At 44.5% G+C, this 21,448-nt stretch overlaps 1 protein-coding gene across 2 annotated transcripts in view; it reads left to right on the top strand.

Annotated features, from left to right (window-relative positions):
* Positions 1-1,620: 1,620 nt before the first annotated feature.
* Positions 1,621-21,448, top strand: part of CMTM8 (CKLF like MARVEL transmembrane domain containing 8) — a 72,186-nt gene continuing 52,358 nt past the window's right edge. For both annotated transcript variants that reach the window (XM_065400032.1, XM_065400031.1), the window contains exon 1: positions 1,621-1,776. In XM_065400032.1, coding sequence (XP_065256104.1) covers positions 1,621-1,776 — 156 coding nt within the window. The remainder of the gene's footprint in view (positions 1,777-21,448) is intronic.

Genomic DNA, 21,448 nt, shown 5'->3' with positions numbered 1-21,448 from the left:
TTCATAACTGGGGAGAGGGAGGCAAAAAGCTGTGCATATCTTCCTCCACATTGAGGAAGGGGGTGATTTCAATTAGCTCACGCTATATAGATCTCCACACAATGCAAGACAGTATAATTTTGGGTTTACACTACAGAGGGTGTTTGCACAGGAGTGCTTGGCAATCCTCTAGCTGAGTTCTCCCACAGAGAGCTGACTGTAGATCAGTGGTGGGCAACCTGCAGCCAAACAGGGTAATCCACTGGCGGGCCGCAAGACAGTTTGTTTACATTGACCGTCCGCAGGCATGGGCGCCCGCAGCTTCCAGTGGCTGCAGTTTGCCGTTCCCGACTTCCCGCAGCTGCCATTGGCCGGGAATGGCAAACGCAGCCACTGGGAGCTGTGGTCGGCCACGCCTGCAGGCTGCCCACCACCAGTGTAGACTGTGTGATTCTACAGCTGGGTGTGTCCCTACCTGTGTATGTGCTGGAAGGGGCCTTGAGAGCAGCACACAGCAGCACAGAGTGTGGGGGACCCAGGCTGGTGGGACCAGGGCCGGCGCAACCCATTAGGCGACCTAGGCGGTCGCCTAGGGCGCTACAATTTGGGGGGCGGTGACCGCGGCAGTATTTCGGCGGCGGGACCTTCCGCTGCCTCTGTGGGGGGCAGCATTTCGGAGCAGTACCTTCCGCCGCCTAGGGCGGCACTCCTGGGTGGGACAGGCAGGCTCAGTGGGATCCCAGCACATCAGGTGGCACCCTAGAAAGGGGAGGTCCAACCTGTCACACACCCCACTTTCTATTTTGTTGCTAACACCTTGCAGCAGCAGCTACGGGGATTAAATGCTTCTCCTCTCCAAAGCGTCCCATGCACGTTCTTTGGTAGACGTGGGTGGCTACCTGCGGAACCGCGGGTCACAACCAGGGTGGGTAGGGAACAGTGTCAGGGGCTCCCTTGTCAAAATGTGGTATCCAGTGACCCGGGCCTGACACCCCGCGCGGGGAGAGCCCCAGCCAAACGTGCTTGCAGGTCAAGCGCCGGAAGGGGTCTCCGCTGGAGGAAAGAGACGCACACGTCCCTTCGCCTGCTCCCTAAGGCAAAACCCCGCCCCAAAACATGGGTTTACACGAGCGGAGGCAGAAAGCGCGTTTCCGTGGCCGCAGCACAAAGCCGACTTCATTCCCGGGCAGGGCTGAGCTCCTGCCCTAGGGAGGGGGCGGTTTGCCATTGTCCTCAATGGGGCTGGAATCCCCCCCAAGTTGCAACACTTGAAGTGACCAGTCCGTGGAGCCAGGGTGTCCCACCACCTCCCCGGGCCAGCGGGCTGCCGCACCTCTCCTCGCTCTGGGGGCTGCGCCACTTCGGCACCGCCCGCGCGCGTCCTCCCTTGGCCAGCCCGCCCGGGCCCGGCGCCCTGCGCCAGGTCTTGCCCCGCCCCGCTCGGCAGGGGACTGCGGTGCCCCGGGGCAGGGGGCTGCGCCGGGCTGGCAGCCGCACAAAGCCGCGCTCGCTCTGCGCTCACGTGCCCGCCGCCCATTAAGCGCGGCCAGAGGCCGGGCTGAGCCCTGCGCACCCCGGGCTTGCACCGCACAGCACCGCGCCGGAGGCTGCCCAGCCCAGCCCGGGTCCCGGCGGCTGAGGATGGAGCAACCGCCTCAGCAGCGCCCTGGCGCCCAGATGGTCACCACCACCAGCAGCTCCTTCACCGCCAGCTTCTCCCCGGCCGGCGCCAGCACCCTCGCCTACGACAGGGAGTTCCTGCGAACCGCGCCCGGCGTCCTCATGCTGGCCGAGATCGTGAGTAGCCCGCGCGCTGCCGCGTCCACTTGGCTTGCGGGGCGGGAGAGCCGCTGGGGCTGACTGCCGCTCTCAGCCGGGCAGGATTCCCGGGAACTTTTGGACTCTCCCTCACACGCTTTGTGGCTTCTCTCCAGCAGCCTGGGGACGGGGGCTTTGCACAAGGACCTGCCTTTGCGGTGACTTTGCTTTTAATGTTAAAGCCCCTCGCGAGCCCGCTGCTGCTGGGGAGAAACCCAGTTGCCAGAGTAGCCAGTTACAGGTGAGCTGATGATTCTGTTAAGTAGCGGGTTACTCCGGGCTGCGTTGTGAGTTCAGGTGTGGAGTGACTCCGGAGTAGCTGAGCTCCAATCCACCCCATGCACTTTAGCTCAGCCTTACAGCTGAGTCAGAATCTCATCCCACAAAGAAGTCTCCGCTGGTGAGGAGGGCGGGGAAGGCTATCCCTGCAGAAACCTCCCTCCAGCATGCAGACTGTAGGAGGATAGCCCCTTTTACTTCAGAAGGACTTGTCCCAGTGTAGTGATCTGCCTGGGTGGAGCTCATTGCAGGACTGGGGGCTGGGGCCTATGCCTTTACACTACCTGTTCAAAGATGAATCTAACAAATTTGTCAAACAATGTTGTTCCGTTTCTTCATTCAAATATGCTAGCTTTCAGGTTCAGGACAATTGGAGGTTGAAGCATTTTGCAGACCAATGCAAAAAACAAAATAGTTTTTAATACTGAAAAGTCAGATACACCCTTTTTGCTCAGTGTAATGCTAAATGTTTTAAAATGTCATGCATTGAAGACTTATAAATGCTGAGCCATTATTGCAATTAACTATTTTAATTAAAATTATATTAGTCTCTTGTGTGTATGTTATGGAAATGTAACATCATTATGATGTCAGCATCAGAGGTTGTAAATCAATTTCCATCCAGCTTTAATTAAAGTTGAATAATCACCAAAGAAGAACTTTAATGTTTTAGTCTCTGAACCTGCAAACAGATCCATATGTGCAGACAACTATGCCCCCCTTCTTCCCACCCAGCACCATGTGGGTCTATCCACACAGATCAGCTAGTGGGGTCTAAATGAATAATCCAGAAACAATAACTTTTCTATTCTCTCAGGGTTTGTTAAATTACACATTTTACAGACAGACCATGGGACTGTTGAGAGCTTGGCCCCCAAAATCTACTCTTTAGGATCATCACAGAGAAGCTCATTTTATGTGGCTTTTAGCCTCCACCTAACTTCCCCCCCAGTTCATTGACTGCAAAAGCTGCAATGCTTCCTGCACTACAATCAAAACTCCTGCAGGCCAGTGGTTTGGGTGCTTCTAGAGTACAATGCTTGTAATATTCTGTTTGAAATCTCATCAGTAACAGAGTATGTGACTTAGGTAACAAAATAAAAGTAGGTTTCAGAGTAGCAGCCGTGTTAGTCTGTATCCGCAAAAATAACAGGAGTACTTGTGGCACCTTAGAGACTAACAAATTTATTAGAGCATAAGCTTTCGTGGGCTACAACCCACTTCTTCGGATGCATCCGAAGAAGTGGGTTGTAGCCCACGAAAGCTTATGCTCTAATAAATTTGTTAGTCTCTAAGGTGCCACAAGTACTCCTGTTATTTTTGAAAATAAAAGTAGTTTTAAATGATAAATGTTAAGTTCTTGTCTTGTAAAGACCCATAAAACTTGATGACATAAACATCTACACAGAGCAGGGAATGTGTTCTTTTGTCTGTTTTAGTGTTTGTAATGTCAACAACTCTTGCAGAGGAAAAACTGTCTTGGCTGATCAGGACCAGATTTTCAAATATTTTGTTTTACGTGTTTATACACTGCATTGGTAATATTAATAAATTAACTCTCACAACACCCTTATAAGAAACTAAGTAACACATCAGCCCTATTTTACAGATGGATAAGGGACTGAGTCATCATTTCATTGCACTTTGTATAGTCAGTTGCACCTGCGCAGAGTTGTTCTAGTAGGGGGTTTCATACTTTGTTGCTTCTGTAGATCAAGCTTATTGCACACACTAGGGATTCCTTATATTCCTTCATTTGCCTCCCTGCTCCTGGCTCCTGCATGCCATCCTTCCATCCCCCTCAATTTCAGAGACTCTCTGGAACTCTCTTCACCCCCACTTCATGTCAGGGGCTCTGTGTGGGCCCCCCCCATTTCCCTCTATGCCAGGGTTGGTTGTGCCCCATTTTCCCAGTCAAGGGTCTCCTGTTCTGCCCCCATGGCAGGAGTTCTGTATGCACCCCAAGCACCTCTTCTCCCCTCCCCCCGAGGCTCTGTGTGCACTTCCATTCCACCCCCTTCATCCTTTTACCAGGGACCTCCATTTCACACCTTGCCAGGGGCCCTGTGTCCCCCCTATTCTGCTCAATGCCAGTCTCCCACTCTCCCCTCGATGCCAGGTGCTGTGTATGCCTCTACTCCCCCCCATTCTGCTTTTCCCTCCCATACCCCCATTTTCCCCTTTACCATGCCAAGGGTTCTGCGTATGCTCCTATTCTCCCCCTGCCCCAATACCAGGGTTCCCATTTACCCCCCCCTCCCATGGCTCTGTGCCCCCCCCTCAATCCCCCACCATTATTTCTCTGTTTTCTGGGAGACAAGTCATTCAGGGTGTCAAGAACTTGCCTCAAACGTTCCCTGAACTTTTGGAATTGATTGGATGCGGTGTTCAAAAGTGATCACATTACATCTAAACTGCCAAATGTCCAAACAGAAATGCCATCAAGTGCAGTATAAGTCTTGCAAGCTCAGCCAAAAATGGTAACAGATTTAGTCTTTTGTCGTTACTTTGCACAGATGTAAATTACTATACCAGGTGCCAGTCAAAATGAGATTGTTGCTTGCTTAAGGCCAAGTAATAAATTAATGGTAGAGAAGGAATTAGAATGTGGGAGTTCCTAGTTGTTGGTCCTGTGCGCTGAATGATTAGACACACTGCCTTTCTGTAAATTAATTTGTATTTTTTTAAGTCAGCCTATGTAATCAATTAATGATTAGGGATCTTAAACATTTTTTAAGCATTTCAATCCACCATGTAAGTTTCTGCTTGACTGTTTTGCTTTGACGATGGTTTGTGGAAAGGCTACTTATTTGACCACATTCACTTTCAAGGGCTGAGAATATAACTATTCTAAACTTCCAAAAGTCTGACCCAGCAGTGGAGTAATTACCTTATCCATTATCATCAAAGCAAACCAGCCAAATGGAACTCCAGGCTTATGTGCAGTATGGATCCTTAGTGGACCTCTGGCAGAAACAGCCATAGAAGAATCATGTTACAAGATACTTTCTACTACTTCCTCATACTAGGTAGTAACTTCTATTACTAACCAAAATACTTGCATGGAGCTGTAATTATTAGATATTGTCAGAACAATCCAGAGTGCTTAGGCACCTGAAATGTAAACAAATTCAAGTTTTAAAATATTGGGAACATTCCAGTATCAACATTAGGGCAATTAAAAAAAAATCAAGCTATAGTCACTGTAATTGTATTCAAAAGAAATGCCACATTCCTTCCCATTGCCTTTCCACTTCTTATTGCAACAAGGTTCACAAGCCCACTCATGCTTTCTCTGATAAGAGAAATCTGAATAGGTTAATTGGAACCTCAGTAAAGTGTGATACAGAACTCATGGAAGGTACTGTGTGAAGTACCTCTAGCATAGGTACAATGGCATGAATTCCATTTGAGACTGAGATTATAGTTAAACTTAGTCGCTTGAACAACCCACACATACAGGCTCTTGTGTAGACTTGTGGATGGGAGTGTGCTTCTTAGTCTTTGCTAGCCTTACAGACTGAGAATGGTTTCCATAGTCTTTCTGTCTAAATAGAGTCTAGAGATACCTGTTTTTGTCCTTACATTAAATTTAGCAATTTATGACCTTTAGAAAAGAATTTCAAAATGATTTTAGTGCCACTCTTACCAGCTTTGACTTTCTTAATATGAAACTTTAAAACAATGTTTGGTATGTGCTTAAGTGCTGTTCTGCATCGGGGTCTAAGATTGTGGTCATGTGTGCTGCAATAAGAAATTATGCATCAGCCTGAAAAATAGTACCTAAAGACCACTACAGATGAGTTCTGAGTTGTAGCTAGTACTGCTGGTTCTTAACTCCACCAATTATGTCAGAGCTACTGAAATAGAGGTTCTTTGAGGTTTGTTTGTTTTTGCTTTCCCCCCTAACTTTACAGAAGACAAACAGTTGAAATAAGGATTATGACATTAAAACCAAAATAGAGCTCAGTGTGAAAAATAAGTACTGTCCCAGATTTTGGTCAAACCCTGCTCTTCTTTCCCCTCTTCCCAAGAAGAAATGCCTCCCGAGGCATTGTACCTGGGCATGACTATTTTTATACAGGATCCATATATCAAAAATGGCACCAAATCACCGGTCAGCTTCTACTTGTCCTGCTCATCCTACATATCAAACTCACTGAAAGTCCACTTTAAAACTAATCCAGATCCCCTAATCAGGAATTCTAAAAGTTCTGTTTTATTACTATGTTGCTGCATAAATTATCAGTCAACCACATACCTGTAGCAGTGAGAATACAATTAATTACTTCTAGTTTTAAATTACAGATCTCTTACCTAGGGTGAGGTAAAGGAAGAATTCCACAGGTTCAACTAGCAAAGAGAATGGATACGCACTTGAACATGTATCAAAATTGTACCAGTTAGGAATATGTCTTCACTGCAGTGATAGGCCACGCTGTTAGTTAGGTGTTGCCCCTAACCCCCACCTCCCATTCATATTCTCTCTCTCTCTCTCTCTCTCTCTCTCTCTCTCTCTCTCTCTCTCTCTCTCTCTCTCTCTCTCTCTCTCTCTCTCTCTCTCTCTCTCTCTCTCTCTCTCTCTCTCTCTCTCTCTCTCTCTCACACACACACACACACACACACACACACACACACACACACACACACACACTGAGTTTAGTGGTGCTTTAAACCGTGGCTTGCTTGCACTGCTGGGGGTATAAGCGAAAGCTCAGATAACCTGGACACAGGCTAAATCCCTCCTGTGATGATAGTTCTCCAGTGCCTTCCCACAATTCTCTTGTTTGTGGACAGAAGAACAGATGGGTTCTCCCACAATTCACTGGGAAAGAATCATAGAGCAGCTTGGCTTATGGAGATCAAAGAACTATGGGATAGCCCCCCCAGAAGTCTAGCAACACACACAGATGACAACAGACAGTGAAGACAAGAGTAACTTCAGTGTGGCTTTTTCATGCAGCTACTCAAACCCAAGATAAGCTATACTTCATGCTCAAACCCAGCTGCTGATTACCCAGACTCACTCTGCAGTGAAGCCATACCCTGGCCTAGTAGAAGGCAGTGGCAGATATTCCTTTAGTATAACCCCACCAAGGTATCATGTTGCATCTTCAAAGAAGTAAGAATAACAACTTCCAGAGTTGTCCAGAACAGAAATATCCTCTCAAAAGACAAGATGATGGCTTAGAAAGACATGTTTGTCTTCTCAGGAATTTTATGGATCAGTGAAACAATGACTAGAAGTGCTGCCTCAGAGTACTAAATCAGCTTTTCAAGCCAACTCTTATGGAACACTTTGCAGGAGTGGAGAATTTTCTGGTTGCTAAGCATATAGTTATAAAAATATTTACTTTGAATAATGACAGTGATTCCTCCAGGTTGTTGTTGCTGCTGAGAAACATGTTGCTGGATACAGTATTCTTTTTTAAAACTTGTGTTAGTGCATTTAGTCTTTATGCTGGATATTTATTTTAAACAAATACAGCTTAAAGTATTTAGGAGATTGTTGTGCTGCTGCAAGTGGATAAATGGGTTGGCATTCTTTTTACCAGATTTGAATAGTGTGACCAGGCTGATCACTCACTTTTTCACATATATATCACACCCAAACACTCTTCAGGGTTATGTAGTGCTTATGAATCTACATCCTTATTCTGGGTTTTTCATTAACTTGATCATCCTTGCAGTTCTGCAGCTATACAGGATCTTGTTTCTAGATTGCATTTCTGAGCAATACATCATGATTATGGCTCAATTAAGACACTAGGTATTTATTTTTTTTTTTTATCCCTGTCCAAATTTAAGATGTCTGACTCTGGGGTATAATCCAGAAAGATTCCCAATGAATTATCTCTCATTCTGATGGCATAGTGAGTCTCAGATTAAGTAGGTATCACGTGTACTTGGTTCTCTTGATAAAACTGGAGGCTCACCACAGTACTAGAACAAAAAGATCCAGAGTTGTGGGAAAGCGTTTTTATAACACGCATCCCTGAAACATCTCTTCAGTTTAATAGAATTCATCCTAAAAGGCACGCTGTCTTACCAAATTCTAGCACTGTTCCGGTGAATTAGCTAGTACTAGGAGGGATGAAATAAATAAAATAGTAAGAGCTGTGGACGGGAATGACTCAGTGAGAGCCTTTACTTGGGCAAGTGTAACACAAAAGTTTTACTCCATTTTAAAAACATTTTTATTGAGCGTAACATCTCCTCATTGGCCCTATGCTTTGCACATCACATAGATGAATTATCAGGGCTTGATTAAGGCAATGACCCTATTTCCCCCCCCCCCCCAACTTGGAGTGCCCCTTCAGAGAGGCAGAGACAGCAGCATGAGCCCCCCTCCTTTCTCCCAGGAGTAGCAGGAAGCCTGCCCTCCAGGTTCTGGAATGGCAGGACTCTCAATACTTCCCCCAGTAACTGGGCGCATCTGCTTGGGTGAAGTCTATGAAACTCAAGCACGTTCTTAAAGTTAAGCAAGTGCTTTGCTGAATAGGGATGGACTTAAGCATATGGTTAAAATTAATCACTTATTACTGAGTGTAACAAATTACCTCTGCAGCAGTCAATAACTTCAGGGATTCTTTTTATACACACTGAATGTGAAAATGCATGGCATGAATTCTAGGCCCAGTCCTGCACTCCTTAATCAGGCAAAACTCCCGCAGAAGACAGGTTTTAGACCTCACTGTGTTTTAGACTGTTATTCCATCACCCCACTAACCACCACTGCTTCAGCAGGTATATACATATAATTTCCATCTTCCTTTGGGATCACATCATTGTTTAAAGCTCTGTTTCCTGAAAGGTCTGTAGTTTCCTGGACTAGATCAGTGTATTTCCTTGGAACAAGAGGACTATGTGGGTGAAATACAAGAAAACTAAGTTTGAAAGGTGACGTGTGGAATGTGCCCCGAGCATGAACAGAAACAATAGTGGGATTGACAGGGATGTGTTAGATAACAGAACTTGAAATGAATGGAGACACTTTACAAAAATTCAGGAATGTGAGAAATTCCCAATACCTCAAAATTTAAGGTAGAATTTGTCTCCAATGCTGTTATTTTGTCATGAGAAGAATGCATTTAAAAACATTCATAAACATAAATTCAGTCATTGGATGGGTAGTGAGTCTAATCCAAATTCCTATGCCTCTTCAGTGTCAGTTTTGAAATAATTCTTGTTGGCATTTATTCTAGAGATGAACAGTAAAATCTCTGCAGTAATCTTTGAATGCTTTAATTCTAATTAAAGTACAGAGCTGGATTGGGGTCTTTTGTAGCTCACTCAGAAGCCCGAAAGAAGGCTCTATGGTACAGAGGGAGTGGATGGACTCTTGTTCATTTCTGGAGTGTGGATACCAGTGTGGTGCTCTGCTAGGGAAGAAGTAATTTATAGCCCTCCTAGGCTCCCAGCAGTTCCTGTGGAGTAGATCCAGTCGCCTGCAGCCCTAGTTCAAGGATGGTGCAGTGGCTGAGTGTACAATATACGTGAGGAGGGTGACATCAGAGGCTGTTGAGGGGTCCTCTGTTGCTGGGTGGTGTGAAGGCTTGTCCAGGGGAGTTGGGCTTTTTTAAAATCCACCACTGAAACTAGACTGCTAGTGAAGAGACTGGATAGCAGTATTGGTAGAATTACAACACAAGGGATGCAGATGCCTTATCCTGCTGTTATGTTAAATATAGGGCTAAGACAATAGTACAAAATCCTGGACTTCCTTTCTTATTGGTGCATCCTCTTCCATGCCTCTCCTTCTCATCACCGCCTTTCCCCTTTATCACTGTAAATTTTTCCTTTTTTCCCCAATCCCCAAATTAAAAAAATAAAGTTGGTTAATAAAAATTCCTTGTGCATCTGTAGGGCCCTCCATTTGAGGGTCTGAGTGTTTTACACACATGAATGAATTAGCCTTACAGCACCTTGTGAAGTAGGGAAGCATCATTACCCTACTTCACATCAGGGGAAACTGAGGCACAGTCAGGTTAAATGGCTTGCTTCAAATCACACGCAACTCTGGCAAAGCTGGGAATGAAACCCATGTCCTATGACTCCTAGCCTTGTGTATTAACCCTGAGACAACTCTTCCACCCCAACAGCAGCTGCCTTCCACTGCTGGTGAACATCCCTTCCTGCCCTGCAATTATGGGAGTTCTCCCTTCACTCCTGAAGTCATAATTCACACACATCACTCACATGCAAAGTGGATAGCAAAAGGTTGAGTTAAAAGCAGCACTTGCAAAAGCTCTCACTACTGGTATAAGGGATTCTTCTTAAAGATTAAAGTTTCAAAACAAACACACAAATTCCTCACATGAATTCTGAGACCTTCAGAACTGAAAAGGTACCAAGCATTATCCTTGTCTGTCCATTGGCATGTTTTCCTCTGCTGGTGCGCATGCATTCTCATTCAGCCTGTTGTTCTCTGCTGGGAGTAACACTGCCATAAATTCAGGCACCAGGTGTGTGTATGTGTGTGTTTTTCTTTTTCTTTTAGCTTTATCCAAAAGTATAAGAAAATAGGGTACAAAGCGTTACAATGTGATTCTCCCACACTCATTCCTACTCTAATTTCAATAAAGCAGTAGAAATTGTGCCTCTGAAGGAGCACCAAGCCCTCTTTCCTAGGGTCAAACAACAAATAAATTTTATAACCTATCACATATTCTAAGGAGCAGCACTGCTCAGTAAGGGTAGGAGCCAATTCCTGTTGGAGTCACTGGCCCTGATTCTTCTATCACTTAACGGAGTGACACAGGTGTAAGTGATACAATTTCAGGGGAGCAACTCCTGGTTTACATAGAGTGATAGGAGAATGAGGTCACTGCTTTCAACAGGAGTTGGATCAGGTCCTAAGAGGGATTGGTATTCGACTATGAAAGTGAAAGGGACTAAGAGAACCAGTTAACTTGGTATTATTAAAACTAGCGAAATGTCATCATGGGGACTAGATTAACAATCTGTTTACACATCCCAGTCAAATACACTCTCTCTATTGAAAAATCCTATAGAACTATTGGGAGTGAAATGTGTTTGTGTTTTAGCTAATGACTTGACACGCTCTACTTAAAAGGACCCTTGTCAAGGACCTCTGCTTCATACCAAATGCCTGAACACAAGGCTTACCTTTTTAGTCAACATCCCTTTCCATGACTGCTTTGTCCAGGCCAGGATTTAAGGAGACTTCTGGTGAGGCTCTGCAGCACAGACTGTGTTTATATGTTTGTTTAGTCAGGGAGTTAGACTGCCAGAGAATACAGAGGTGTGCAGTGTATGTGTGCATGTGTTGTACAGAAATTTCAATAACTAATCCCCTTTATATTTATTTTCTTCTCTACTGTGAGTGACATTCCCAAGACTGCAGTGCTGCACACAGTAAACTGCAAGCTCTGAGCTGTGTGTGTCATGCTGCAGAGTAGCTGTGACTTAAGTCTGGGAAAGACTAGAGGAGATCTGACTGGACAAAATGTTGCATCCAGGAATTAAGGAGTTGGTAAAACCCCATGATACTATTTGATCGGTCTTGGACTTCTGAGTTACTTTCTCAGACTGAGGACCATGGTAGCACAGACTCTAGCAATGGTCAGGTGAGGTGAGGGTGAATCCACGCTTGAATGCCCATGACCATGGCTGTAGAAATAGAATGTAAAAACAAATGCACTATTGTCCTCTGAATACTCGGAATCCAACTGCTAAAAGACGACAGTATTTTTTGTTTCAAATATCTTCCTGAATACAGTACATCTAGATCTGTTGTTAGTCTAATGTTTTAAAGATCATGTAAACATAATGCATCTTACTACAAGTAACTTAATTGCTTGCATCAAGATCATATACATATATTATACATGCAACTATGTTTAAAGAAATTATTAAAGTTGGAAAGTCAAGGATTCAAAAGTTAGGAGGTGCCAGAATTAATGTTTCTTGTACAACCTTTGCTCAGCCCCCTTGTACATATATATATTATGATGCAATTTTTACAATTGCATCATAATATAAAATTTTGCAATTTTCACGTGGTCCCTTCCAGTCCTACACTTCTATGATTCTATATTTTATGCATTTGGCAGATAAGAGAGGCTCATTTTGTAAAATCTGCCATTAGCTGGGAGAGGTCAGCCAGGAACTGTGTTTTTGTTACAATGGCACCTTATTTATCTCCAAACTCCTAAAATAATCAAGCTGCAGGGGATTTATACTATTAAAGAACTCCTGTAGAAAAAGGCAAAAAAGTTCTTAGCCATCTTAATCACCAGTAGGTTCTTTGATGGAATTCCAAACATTTTGTGTATCTGGGTGTATAGTGCATTCATTAGGTGCAGGTGTAGAAGAGTGGTTATCTACCATTGCTGAAGCAAGAGACTCTGGTAATTTTTAAAATGTTGGGTTTTGAATTACAAATGTTGTCAATCCTTTTGTGTCAGTGAATAAATTGATCACCAATTGACCTTCAAAAAAAAATCTCCTCTTCCCTATGGGATTGTATTGAAGTATATTACAGTACAAGTAAGCGCATAATAGGTGTTCTACATCGTCCTCTAATGCAAGGGGAATTGGCCATTGTCAGGGACAGGATACCAGGCTAGACAGAGTATTTTTTTTATTATTATTTTGTTCTGGTATATGCTGTGCTGTTTCTATATTCCTGTAAAGTTTCCAAGTGGGAAATACTCCTTCTAAAAATAAATGTTGTAGTTACACAAACCACACCAATTCCAGTAAAACTGACCTTTGTGTTTAGGGTTGATTCTTGCATTGACACAGTTTGACTCGAGAGGGTGATGGGTGGGAGAAGGTTAAAGTTATCCCTTGATTAAATGATCCAGTTTAATTTATACATGAGGAGATAAAGGGACTTTCCATTCTCTATTAAGTCCTGCTGACCAATGCTTGGGGAGTTAATGTACAATGTGAATGTATACATCTGAAACAGTAAATTTGTAAAACAGATACATCTTTGTATTAATTTTATTTTATGGCAAAAAGTTAACCTTTTCAAAGACTGTGCAAAACTAGTATTAGGCATGCTACATGAACACACAAGAATCTATAGTTCATGAGACGGGAATAATAAAACAACTTTTTAAGTCAAGTTGGTAATTCATCTATGTTAATACAAGACAGAGGGTATCCAATACATTTTTTAAAATGAACCACTCCTGAAAATCTCTCTCTCCTTATTTGGTATGTTACAGCTGGGCAGCAGTCTGTCTTAAGCACATGCTTAACTTTATGCATCTGAGAAATCCCAGTGAATTCATTTAGACTACTCAGGTGAACAAGGGTAAATGCATGCATAAGTGTTTCCAGGATTCAGGGCCTTACTCTTAATAAGATATTATGCTTATGTCGTGTTATTCTTCAGAAGGTAAAGTAGTCTTACCAGGGGGAAATTTCATTCAGCATATTTAAAAGATTTTTCCACTTTTTTTTTTTTTTTTAAATTTGTTTCAAAGGCAAGAATCATTGAGTCTCTACACACTAGAGTAATCTATCCAGACTTTATTTAGAATGTTCTATATAATGTTTTAATAAGCTCTTTTAGAGATTTCTTTCCAGAATTTGGTAATCATAAAACATGACCAGACACATTGTAGAAAAGACAGGTCTTCTGTACAATGTGTCTGGTCAAGTAGACACATTGGTCTGGTCTGCCTTTTCATGGGGTAAAAGAGACTTTTTTTGGCAAATATTTGCCTTGGATAAGCAGGGCAAGATAATCTGTTAAAGGTGAAGGGCGTTCTTAGAAAGTCTCCCTTCAGGCTGAGTTAAAATTCAGTAGACCACACAAGCAATAAATGAAACAGAATTCTTTAAGCTTGGTTACATTTATTTTTCACGTTCTTATCAATCTAGATAATGGAATGTCAGTCTCAGAGTTGATCTGTCTAGATAAATAACTTTCATTTTAAAGGTTAAAAACCTGCATTTTCTATTGATTTTAGGGGGATGTTGTTAACTTTAATTTAGATCTCCAAAATAAATGTTTTACAAATTATGTAAATAGAAAATAAGTATGAGAGAGAATTCTCCTTTAACATGCTGCTTTTCTTTTTTATCATAACACTATACAAATGGTGCATGCAAACAAGATTACCAAATAACTGAAGGTACAGAGAGCATCCAAATCAGTTATTGAAAACAAATCCAGTCTAAGATAAGTTGTATGTATATTGCATTCATTACAAAGATGTGATTATAACAGATCAGCTCTTGATTCCCAGGAAATCCATAGCAAATCTCCCATTGACTTCAGTGGGGCCAGGATTTGCCCATAGTCTCCACGTACAAAATAAAACAAATGCATTTTGAGAGATAAGGACATCAAGGAGTAGTTGGAGAGGAATTTGGGTTTAGTGATCAACACTTGTATTGTTTGGTTTTTATGAATCAACAATTTCTTCCCAATAGATATTTCTGGTTGTTTCTGATGTGTTTGCCCCTAAGTATTTGGTAGAAGATATCAGAATGGTGAGGAAAGACTGTTTTCAATGGTTGGAATGAACATTGCATGTTTTTTGGTGTGACTTGGCTGCACACAAATAATGTCCTAGCTCAAAATCCTAGGCTGAGTCTTCAAGATTTGGGGTTAGAAAAATACAGCTTGTAAACAGCATACTTGATATGGGAATGATTGATAAGCTGAGGGTCGAATCCTACAAATGCCATTTTTATATTCAGAGCTAAACTTACTACTGGGGGAATTCTGTGCCAAAAATTTTTGCACACAATATTTTAAAATTCTGCATATTTTATTTGTCAAAGTAACACAATATAATCACACCAGTTTCAATTATTTTGGTAATTTATTTCAAAATACCTGTCAGCAAGTATGTCTATAATAATACACACAAAAAAAGATTCAGGAAATTTTTTTTGGACAAATAGATTCCTTACTATGCAAATCAATACAGAACTTTGAGTAATTCATTTAAACTACAACACAGAAACTTATTTCCTGCACTCCTCAGAAGCAGTGCAAACGCTTGGAGGAGTCAGGGTAACGGAGGAGCTGAGGGAGAGGGAAGGATCCTGGGAGTGAACCTGGAGAGTTGCTGGGTGTGGGTGGGAAAAGTATGGAACAGGGTTTTCTTGTGTGCGTGGGGGGTGGGGAGCCTCCCCTGTGCAGACCCTGACTGACCCCTAGTCTGTCCCATTCAGTCAGGCATGTGAGGCCCCACAGCCCTACCATTCAACCATTGGCACAGTGCTGTCAACCCACTAGCTCCTGAGCCCCCGCCCCCCCACTAGCCCTTCTGAACCCCAGTCTGTGACCTACTCTGTCTGTGTCTCCCCTCCTCCCCCCATATCCTGTGCCTCCTAACCTGGTTCTGTGGGCAGGGTGCTCTGATGAACACATCTGGCTGCTGGCTATTACTGCCAGTCAGTCGCTCGCACGGTGCTGCTGTCCTGGTGCCACAGCAGCCTCTGGTGGGCAAAAGGGGGAACTGCAGCACTTCTCACGCAGAATGTATTTTCTGTGCAGGAACAAAAAATTCTGCGCCGGACATGAATTATGCATGTGCTCAGGGGTGCAGAAGTCCCTGAGGAGTATAAACTGCACTTTAGGAAATGTTACTCAAGTGAATTAACTTCAGATAACATTTTATTATTTGGTGGTATTAATAGATTACATGAAGCAAACACAAGCTACCTGTAATAACATTCCTTAATTGAAAATGTACAAGACTACTGGTTAGACATCTATTGGACTTGAATGTCTCTTATCCATTGAACGGAAACACCAGAACTCAAGAGTGAGTCCTGAATCAGACTTAAGTAGTTGAAATAAGCAAATGGGGGGGGAAACAAAAACTTGTAACACCAATTGTATCTGTAATTGTTTAACTTTTATTTCAAGAAAGAAAGAAAAAATAAGAAGCAATCTTTGGATCAAATCCTGAGATGTGCTGAGAACCTACAAGTTCTGTTGGCTACAGCTCCCACTGAAGTCATGTGCAACACTTAAGGATGTTGCTTTTTATTGGACTTGAACATCCTGGAATTTTGACACGGGATTTGCTGTGTTGAACTGTGGGTTTGTGAGAAACATTCAGCGTTGTTACCACTGATTTAAGGCTGCTTTTTTGGCAACCCCAAATGCTCAAAAATCATGAGTCAGGCCTCAAGAAATAATCCTATTTACTTCAAGAGAATGAGATTTAAAAAAAAAAAATACACATTGAGTTCTTATTTGTCTTGTAGTTTTTGAGCCTTTAGGGTTCACACTTTCAAGCTTTTCTCTGCAGCCATGAAGGCTAGAAATGTGTTGGGTTTTTTTGTTTTGTTTTGTTTTATTGAAAGCTGAGTTTCATTAAATCATGTGACTCCAGGAGCTAGGGCCTAAAGAAAATAATCAAATACTCATAATTTTATTGTGAATCTTTCAGAGTTGGCATCACTGCCATTGACTGCACTTTTCAGCTGCTCCTGTCTGGCCTGAGAAAACGATTGAGCATAGAATCCTAGGACTGGAAGGAACCTGGAGAGGGGGTTGGGGGTTCTGAGGGGGGCAGTCAGGGCAGTCAGTATCCCCATTTAACGCTTTGGACTAGGCGTTGTACTTGACTTCTTGGAGCTCTATATGTACTGTTTATTGAAATTGTGCTTGGAGACTGGGTGAAATCCACTGCGTATACCTCCTCACGAGAGCTGGGGACATCACAAGTTGATTAATAACAACTGGATTTCAAGTAAACAGAGCATGCCACTGACAAGGTCAACACTGTGTATGATGGAGGAACTGGAGGAAGAGGGTCAGATTTCAGGAGGGACCTAGTTTGGTGTGTCACCAAAAGGCTCAAGGTGAGCCAAGCTACCACCAGACAAATGTAACAATGGCTTCTATACCTGCTCAGTAAAGATAACTTTCCTACAAATGCCTGATGCCTGCCACATCACTTATTTCTAATAAAACATGGTGACAGTGATTTGTCTGTAAGAAGCTGTGGAGCACAGCAGGTAGCAGCGTGAATCATAGCACACATCACCCCCAGGTGCCCTTGATTATTGCAGACAAGAACCTAGCCCAGGTGTGGACCTGAAATAAGCAGGTGTTTGAGCTATACACAGATCTAGCCAACCATGATGAGGAGTAAAGGAAGAAATTAATCTTGCGTTATCTCGTGTGGGAGCGTGGTAGAGAACTATAAGCCAGACTGAAGCTCACCACTGCCTCAACAGTACCAACTGTGTTCAAAGCTGTAGAGACCATTGTTCTCCCAAGTGCAATGAAACTGTGGGGTTGCATAAGTTCTTCACAAAGGACAAATATGAGGGGGAAGGAATATATCCCTATGTGACAGCATTATGGATATCGGTGACTACGTGCAATGCTGGAGATTTGGCAGACTCCCTCTCTAGGGCTGAATGGGTTGTGGCACAAGGGACCACTGCCTGCCTGAGCTGTTGCTCCAAGAGGGGATCTCATCTCAAATAGATCTCTGGACATGGCCTGTGCAGCAGAGGCCTCAACACAGGATAGAAAACCGTAGGAGTTCATGCACCCACAGTGGTGCATGCTATGAGATGGAAGAAAGGAAGAGCAGGCCAGGACCAGGGCAGTCAGGGGTCTGTACCCATAGTGAGTTGCATTTACTGTGGTAGATAGCCTAAGTGGGCGAAACAAAAGTGCCCTGTGCTCAGACAGCATCAGTGTGGGGAAATGGAACAATTTTTAGCTGCATGTGCAAGAACAGAGTCGGGTACTGGAGGGATTACAGTAGGGGTCATACAGAAAATAGAAAACTGCAGAATGGAAATGATGACCTGTCAGAGGAAGCAAGTGACACAGTACAACTGCTTAGCCAAAGAATTACCAGCTCTGGAAGAGGGCACTCCAGAATGGATCCAACCTTTGGAAAGACACAGGAAAAGGTGAACTAATGGAGTTGTAAGTAGTGCACTGGCTCCCAGATCACATGAGGTGAACACTCAGTAGGGACAAGTTTTATGACAAAACTGCAAGCGTCTACAAACCAACAGATAGAGTGGGGAAGCGCAGGAAATCACTGCATGTGAATCATTGAAATGCTAGAAGTACCAGAGAGCATAGACGCTGAGACTAATTCTGTGGACAATCCTTTAGAGTAGGAGGAGAATCGAGAGAACCAGGTTGTCCGATATGGAAAAGGGTGAAAGAGGCAGAAGTAGTGTGGTCCAGGTCTGGTCACCTTTGAAGAAACTAAATTATCTTGGGAAGTATAGGCCTAATTGAGTCTAAGTACAGTAACCTGTGGCCTACAGGTGTTTTGTGGAAATAGAAGTTCATTAGCTATTGTGTGTTGGTTTATAAAATGGGGGGGGGGGGAAATGTAGTATGAGTAAATTAGAAAAAGAGGCTCATGTTGCTTAAGATCACATAGGAGTTTGGTGGGACACCAGAGACTAAGGAGTACAAGCTGGGGCAAGCTGATACTAAACAAACACAGGCCACTCAGCTGGTTACACAGGCCTCTATACATGCTTAATAAAGATCTTCTTCCTACAAATACCTACTTGTTGGGTCACTTACTGCTAATGAAACAAGTACCAACCTGTGCTAGGAATATAGTCACATTAGCTAGTACTGCTTAGTGTTTTTGGGGTTACATATGTTAGGATCACCCTGCACAAGAATAACAAACTAATTTCCAAGGTATGCCATTACTCCTAGTAGGTCATCTCCAGGAACGATGTTTTTGAGAATGACACTGTGACATACGACTGTAATCAGTGGCGTAGCCTGGTTCTAACATCAGGGGGAGCGAACACATTAAAAAAAGGCGCCACCCGACATATCAAATTACTAATTACATACTTTTAAATTGGTTATACATATTTATCTTGTACTTAAAATAAAAACACAAGAATGATCCAGCCACGGAAGGATTTGCACAGCCGGCATTTTGCAGGAGAACTTTAGATTATACTTAGGGCTGGTCTACACCCAGCCGCTAGTTCGGCGGCTGGGGATCGAAGTTCTGGGTTCGACTTATCGCGTCTGGTCTGGACGCGATAAGTCGAACCAGGAAGTGCTCGCCGTCGACTGCGGTACTCCAGCTCAGCGAGAGGAGTACCGCGGAGTCGACGGGGAGCCTGCCTGCCGCGTGTGGACCGCGTCTGAACCGCGGTAAGTTCGAACTAAGGTATGTCGAATTCAGCTACGTTATTAACGTAGCTGAATTTGCGTACCTTAGTTCGACTTGGGGGGTTAGTGTAGACCAAGCCTTAGATATACTTTAGATTCTAGAAAGTAAATGACAGATTACAGTAGTTTATAATTGTCACAGGTTTTAAAAAAAATACTGGCCATTTTTTCCAGGTACTAATTTCATTTTAAAAATCAATCAATGAAATGCACTTTATTTATAATGGACCGTAATAGTAAAGTCACCAAAAAGCCATGACAAATACAAGTTTTATGAGAATTGGTGAGCAAAGATCTCATAGTTCTTCGGGGTTGGACAAAGCAGTAATTTCCCTTAAAGTAGCTTTATTCATGGGTTGTTGTTTGTTTTTTGTTTTTTGTTTTTTAAACAAAAGACATCTCTATGACACAGGTTGGCAGTCTAACATTTTTGAAACACTGAGTACTGAAAGTTAGGGTTTTTAACCAATTTAAGCTACACACACACACACACACACACACACACACACACACACACACACACACACACACACACACACACACACACACACACCCCTCTTAATTTGTGCAAGGGTTTGCCAAGGCTGAGTCCCAGCACCTGTAGGCGTGGCAATTCATAGCCCTGGTACCTTTGGGCTTGCTGCGTCAGTTATGAAAGTAAAAAAAAATTGCTTGAGCCCTGGCATCTTTCATTACGAATTAAGCACTGATCTAGCAATATTTATTATTCTTTTTAGAGCCTCACCTCGTAGAGGCCTGTGAGTATGTGAGAATCTCAGCTTTCATTAACAACAACAAATACAAGATACTAGCCCTCATGGGAGAGGGGCAAGGCTGGAAAACAGGAACCCTAAAAGCTTAAAAACCAGAAGCAAATAAAAAGAACCCCAATTGTATTATATTTTAAAATCTCATGATTTTTAAGCCAATCTCGGGATATTTGGGGGCTTGCCTCATGATTTTTTGAGTACTTGGCATTAGCACTAGTAAGGGAATCACCTGCTTTTCAAGGCCATCCAGGATATATCCCTATGAAAAATCGAGGACAAAGGTTATTGTTGGGAGACCTGGCACTATAAGACGTTGTGTGGTAAGTCACAGGCACTGCTCGGAAACCAGGAAAGGTGAAATCCTGCCCCTTCCCCTATTGAAGTCAAGGGCAAACCCCGCTTTGATCAGCACAGAGACAGGCTCTCCCCCAAGCGCTGGAGCTGGTCAAACGCTGGATGGGCAGCAGCGTCCTAACGCACCACCTCGGTGCAGGACTTTGGGCCCCAAAGAGCGCCCCTTAATACAGGCCAAGTGGCCTGGGAACGGAGTCAGCCCAGCTTCCCTCCCCGCTGACCCTTCCTGCGACCCCGCCAGCCCCGTGCGGATCAGAACCGAGTGCCGCGGGAGCTGTTTCCAGCGGGAACAGGCTGGGGGAACGTGCTCGGGCGGCGGCAGGAAGGAGGCTGCGGCGCGGGGTGGGGAGTGCAGCATGTGCAGGGACCCGAGCTGCCCCGGTCCCGGCTGAGTGTCCGAAGCCCCTCCAGGCAGAGGTTGCAGGGTGAGTGGGGGATCAGGCGGCGCAGAGGCTGCAGGGGGAGGAGGAGCATGGCAGGCAGGCAGGGGGTGACCGTGCAGACGCTGCAGGGTGAGACCCTCAACAACCTGCAGCGGTAACGAGCTGCCTTCATGAGCCTGCTGCTCCTCAGCCCCCCTCCTCCCCCGCTGCGCTGGGGGGCTGCGCTGCCGCCCCTTCCCCTCCCTGCAGAGCCCACCCCTGCTGGGGCTCGGCTTAGCGAGCCGGGCAGCTGCAGGCGGGCAGGAGCCGCCTCCTCCTTGCCGGGGAGCCAGGCAACCAGCCGACAGGGCCGGCTTTAGGCCAATTCAACCAATTCCCCTGAATCGGGCCCTGCCCCTAAGAGGGCCCCGCACCCAAGCCCTGGTACCGGGGTGGCCCGGCTTCCCCAGGGGGCAATTTAAAGGGCCTGGGGCTCCCAGCAGGGGCTTTAAATTGCCACCAGAGCCCCACTGCTGGAGCCCTGGGGTAGGGCTGCGGGGCTCTAGGGGCTATTTTAAAAGTCCGGGGCTCCCGTTGCTTCTACCGCCCCGGCCCTTTAAATAGCCACTGGAGCCCCGCCGCTTCCCCAGGGCTCCCGCAGCTATTTAAAGGGCCAGGGCGGTAGAAGCAGGGGAGCCCCGGGCCCTTTAAATAGCCCCCAGAGCTCTGGGATAACAGGGGGCTCTGGGGGC

The sequence above is a fragment of the Emys orbicularis genome, chromosome 2, assembly GCF_028017835.1.
Source record: "Emys orbicularis isolate rEmyOrb1 chromosome 2, rEmyOrb1.hap1, whole genome shotgun sequence".
NCBI lineage: Eukaryota > Metazoa > Chordata > Testudines > Emydidae > Emys > Emys orbicularis.
The sequence above is the reverse complement of the archived record's forward strand: the minus strand, read 5'-3'. Positions and strand labels throughout refer to the sequence as shown.